A 4,679-nucleotide genomic window follows, 5' to 3' on the forward strand; every position below is an offset into this window, starting at 1 on the left:
AACCTTTTTAAAATAGCGGTTTACATATATTGAAGAAAAAAAAAACCGTGACGGTTATGTTTGTCAGCGTCACGTCAGACTAGTCAGAACTCAGACATCAAAACTGAAGTGACAACGGCACTATCTTTGGCATGTGCGGTATGATATTAAGTAAGCGCTGGTATGCGCCAGTAAACACACAACGCAGTCCAAAACAAAGTTGTGCTGTGTGCAGGCTCTTTCCAGGCGCTCTGACTAAAGATCGTTTTGAGTTCTAATCATCTGTTATAAAACTCAACGCCTCTTGCTTGAGATTGAATATATATATATATATATATATATATATATATATATATATATATATATATATATATATATATATATATATATATATATATATGTATGTTGTATGAAGTACGAACAAGAAACAGTACATCCTAATATTTTTCATAATTTCTACATCTCTCATGAAGAAGATATAAGGCGACCTCCAGGGAAGTTTTACTTTTATGTGTAAATAAGGTCGTGTCCTTGCAGCAGATCACAGTACGAATATATTTAATTGTCTTTAAATTATTTGGGAAACAAAACACACACACACACACACACGCACACACACACGCACGCACACACACGCACACACACACACGCACACACACACGCACACACACACAATTAAATGAATTAAATCCGAGGGGTCACTTCACTAAACTAACAGCTCGGGTGTAAAATATCGCGAGCCTGTTTTCAAGTCTGCAAGAAATGAGGCGTAACTTTAACTCTCATAAAATGACAATTTATTAAACAAACAAACAAATCCTTCAGAATATTTTTTTCAACAAATGAAGATTCTTTGAAATAGTACGGCGATATACACGTTCCTTTTTCTTACTTTTATAATGGAACAATTGTTTAGGACACTTAAGGCAGATCAATTTAGAAACACTTTTTTGGTGTTTGGTCCATAATATCCGGCTACAGTTTAGAAATAAATTACTATATGCATTTTACACGTCCATGAAAAGTGACATATATTTAACACATCACATAAAGCCACAAAAGCAAAGGGAGACTTACGTGTTATTTGCAGTAACACTGTTCTTTAGAAAGATCAAGTCTTTTTTTGTTTTCTTTTCTGTTTCATATTAGTCCATGTGGGAGTGAGGGAGGCAAGGAAGGGCAACAACGCTGGATTTAACTGAACGAGTTCAAACACCGTGAGGGGGAAATACTGACCCTGTTTTTGGGCTGTTTTTGTTTTGTTGGTCAGAACTTGCTGCAGTCGTACACGAATGCTCCCGATGTGCGATAGATGGACTGGCTTGGTGGGAATGACATCTGACAGCTGCTATTCCCATTCACAGGTGAATTATTCAAGCCAATTCTTTGGGATTCAAACATCTCTCTGACCGCATGGAAGTTCTGCTGTTGTGCTGGGTAAGCTGCACCCAGATGGCCCAGGTCCCCGGCCTGGTTGAGGTACCATGAGGTCAGCCTTCCTTGGTGGGGATGGTGGCTTTCCTGCCCAGAGTTTAGATTACCGTGGGTCAGGGAGGATGAGGTGGTTGTGACTGAGTAATCTGGCAACGTTTCGTCCACGGTGGTGCTCGGTGCCAAATGGCTAGATCTGTCCCCAGCGTAAAGGCTCATGGCTTGCATGTTACAATGATAAGTTGCATTGGAGGTAGTGGAGATGGAGTTTTGGTTACAGGGTGAACTATAGACAGATGTCTGACTTGGAGAATAGTTTAAGGACAAAGACGGTGTTATACCTGTCCTGGAGGAGGCGGTGAGGCTGGAGTTGAGCTCAGTGGCCCCTTGTGGAGATCCCCGGAGGGAGGTCATGATATTGTCTACGCTGAAGCCCTGCGTCGAGGCCTGGCCGTGATGTTGGTGGTGCTCGGTACTGTCCATACCAATGGACCTATTGGAGGGGATGCTGTGGGGGCTCCCGCTGGACATGCTGCTACTGTCTGGACTCTCGATTTTGCGAACGGAGCTCAAGGAAGGCGACTCGGCCTGTGGTGGCGTGACCGCCCCGTTCTCGGTTTTTATATCCTGGATCCTCACAGGCTGGGAGCCCTGCACCGGCTGCTCCTGCTCCCGGCCCTGTTGCCTCGGCGGTATCTCCTTCTGCAGCCGCTCTTCTTTCTCTTTTAGTGCGTCCTTCTTTTTGAAACGCCGTCTCCTTCTCAAGAAGCTCCCGTTCTCAAACATGTTGTAAGAGTCTGGGTCCAAGGTCCAGTAGCTGCCTTTACCGGGCTTTTTATCATCACGGGGCACTTTAACAAAACACTCATTCAGAGACAGATTGTGTCTGATACTGTTCTGCCAGCCCTGCTTGTTGTCTCGGTAAAATGGAAACCTTTCCATGATAAACTGGTAAATCCCATTCAGGGTCACCTTTTTGTCAGGCGAGTTTTGGATAGCCATAGTGATGAGCGCAATGTAACTGTAAGGGGGTTTGACCATATCCTTGGGCTGAGGCTGGGGTGTGTAGGGTCCATACGCCCGGGCCATGCTGGCAGGGTACTGGTCATGAGCCGCGTGAGAGTACATGTTCATAGGTGCTGGCATCCCCGTGTATCCCCCAGTGGTTGCGGCCCGATAGTAGCTCGGGTCGCTGCTGATGTACGGCACGACGCCCAGTGAGTTGGGACTGGAGACGGAGTAGCGAGCCTGCATGTCTTCACTTTGATCCGGCCAAAATAACGCTCCAAAAAACGCAGAATGAGTGCTCCTCTTCTAACTCCTTTGGAGATAGTGGCGCTCAAATCACAAGACTTCGTTCCTCACTTAAAAAAAAAAGCAAAAGAGGGAAAAGTCTTAACCGCAGTGCAACTTGTTGTGTTTAAGCTGTCCCCATCCTTGTGTCCCAATGAAACGCACACTGAAAAACTTCTGAACTTCGGACATCCGTCACTACAGAGGACTTTTGCGCAGTTAAATTCTTTCCTCCTTTTTTGCTGCCAGGGAAGCTCCGCCTACAAAAGCGCAGGAGCTGTCCAATGGGATGTCCGGGCGTGCAAAGGGAGCAGAAAGCTGCTGGCCAAACTCAGGGATTTTAGAAAGACAAAAAGAAAAGAAAAAGAAACCTAGGAGGTGTCGCTAACTCCCAGTCCGCTCCAGCCAAAGCTTCGGACACGACAGAGCAACATGTACACAGTCAGCTCATGGAGTTCATTTCCCCGCACTCTGTGTTAAGATCAGACATGGTCTACAAGACATTTAATTAAGCTGAAATGGCACAAACATGGTATTTATATTTCAAATGTAGAAGTGCAGTAACTGTCCGCTATTTTCAGTGCCAAAATATTTCTGATCCCTTTAAAACAATCACATTGTATTTAATTTACATTTTCTCCTACGGTCATTGCTCTGAAAAATAAATTATTTCATTGCAATATTTCCTTTTTGTTTTTGCAGAAAAGGCGCTGACACCAGCGAACCAAATGGTGCAATTTAACATCTTTAAAGTGCATTTGATTGGTTAAAAACATTCAACACCAGCAGTAGGTCAGTGTGAGATCAAAGCGGGAGAGAACCTCACAGTGCTGGCAGTGGGCGTTAAGTGCGACCTCATTACAGCGAGAATCAGAGACAATTTGGGCTTCAGGTGACCAGAGTTGTGAAAGTTTATTCAGGGAGAGCATTTAGGACCGGGAACCAAATGGGACGACACCTTCCATGTGTGGCTTTTCATCAAAAATATCTGAATATTTGTTGCGCGGTGATGGTGAAAGCTCATCTGGAAATTATTATCCTAAAGAAAACTGGACTGTAGAGAATAATTTTAGCATCAGCAAACAATTATTTACACGCACAGTTCTTCCGTTTCTTTACCCAGATTTAATTCTTTGTGTAATTAAAAAAAAACTCTAATGAGTTTATAATGTAAAAGGTCTGAAGCGCAAATCAGATAAATAAGACATTTTGACCAAATATAAAAAACAGTTCAATAAGTCGACCCTGAAGGGCCATAGATGTCCCCTAACTGTCAAGAGCGACGGTGCATGAAATTGTTAATGATCATTTTGAGACAAGGTTACAGTCCCAATATCGCTGTAATCCTTCGCAGGTCGTCTTAATTAAATATCCGTGCAGTGGCCTGGTTTCTCCTTACATGGACCCGGGCATGAACTTTTTCCACCGCCCTGGGCTGTTTACACAATTCACGACGGGCCTTTTACTTAATACCACGGCCTGCTCACCCACTCCTCCCTAACCCTTTATTTACAAAAAGAAAGAAAAGAATTCACGGCTGGATCACAGTGAAAGACATGATATAGTGTCAAATCAATAAACACAACTTCAGGCGCTTTATGTGTGTCTTTTCTCGAACCAGTGGCAGTACAAGTAATGGAGATGTTATTCTCAATAAAAAAATATATATTCCTGATATAATTTGTTTAAAAATTACATTTGCCGTCAGTTTATCATATTTGTGTGTTTATGTTGATCATCACTTTCTGTCTTTCGCCTTCATAATTACTAATAACATTATACTAAGGGCCGAAATCATAGCAAACCACATAAAGAAAATATAAACAAATATAATGGCAACAGCCTAAAAGTGTGAATTTTGAATGAACTAACTATATTGTAAGCTGTATCGTTTTGCTAAACAACCGATGTTTCAAAACACAAATACAATACTGTGAATATGAAAAAATATGTATATCAAACTTGAATTTTTAGTG

General features: G+C 42.5%; 1 protein-coding gene across 1 annotated transcript; it reads right to left on the reverse strand.

The window, feature by feature from the left end:
• Window positions 1-1,245: 1,245 nt before the first annotated feature.
• On the reverse strand, window positions 1,246-2,664 carry foxc1a (forkhead box C1a). Its single transcript, XM_085378122.1, has one exon. The coding sequence runs from the start codon at window positions 2,662-2,664 to the stop codon at window positions 1,246-1,248; it is 1,419 nt and encodes a 472-aa protein (XP_085234248.1).
• Between the last annotated feature and the right edge of the window lie 2,015 nt (window positions 2,665-4,679).

Source organism: Diplotaxodon limnothrissa, linkage group LG18, assembly GCF_057381915.1.
Source record: "Diplotaxodon limnothrissa isolate DT_005_m linkage group LG18, D_limnothrissa_male_GT1.1, whole genome shotgun sequence".
Lineage (NCBI taxonomy): Eukaryota > Metazoa > Chordata > Actinopteri > Cichliformes > Cichlidae > Diplotaxodon > Diplotaxodon limnothrissa.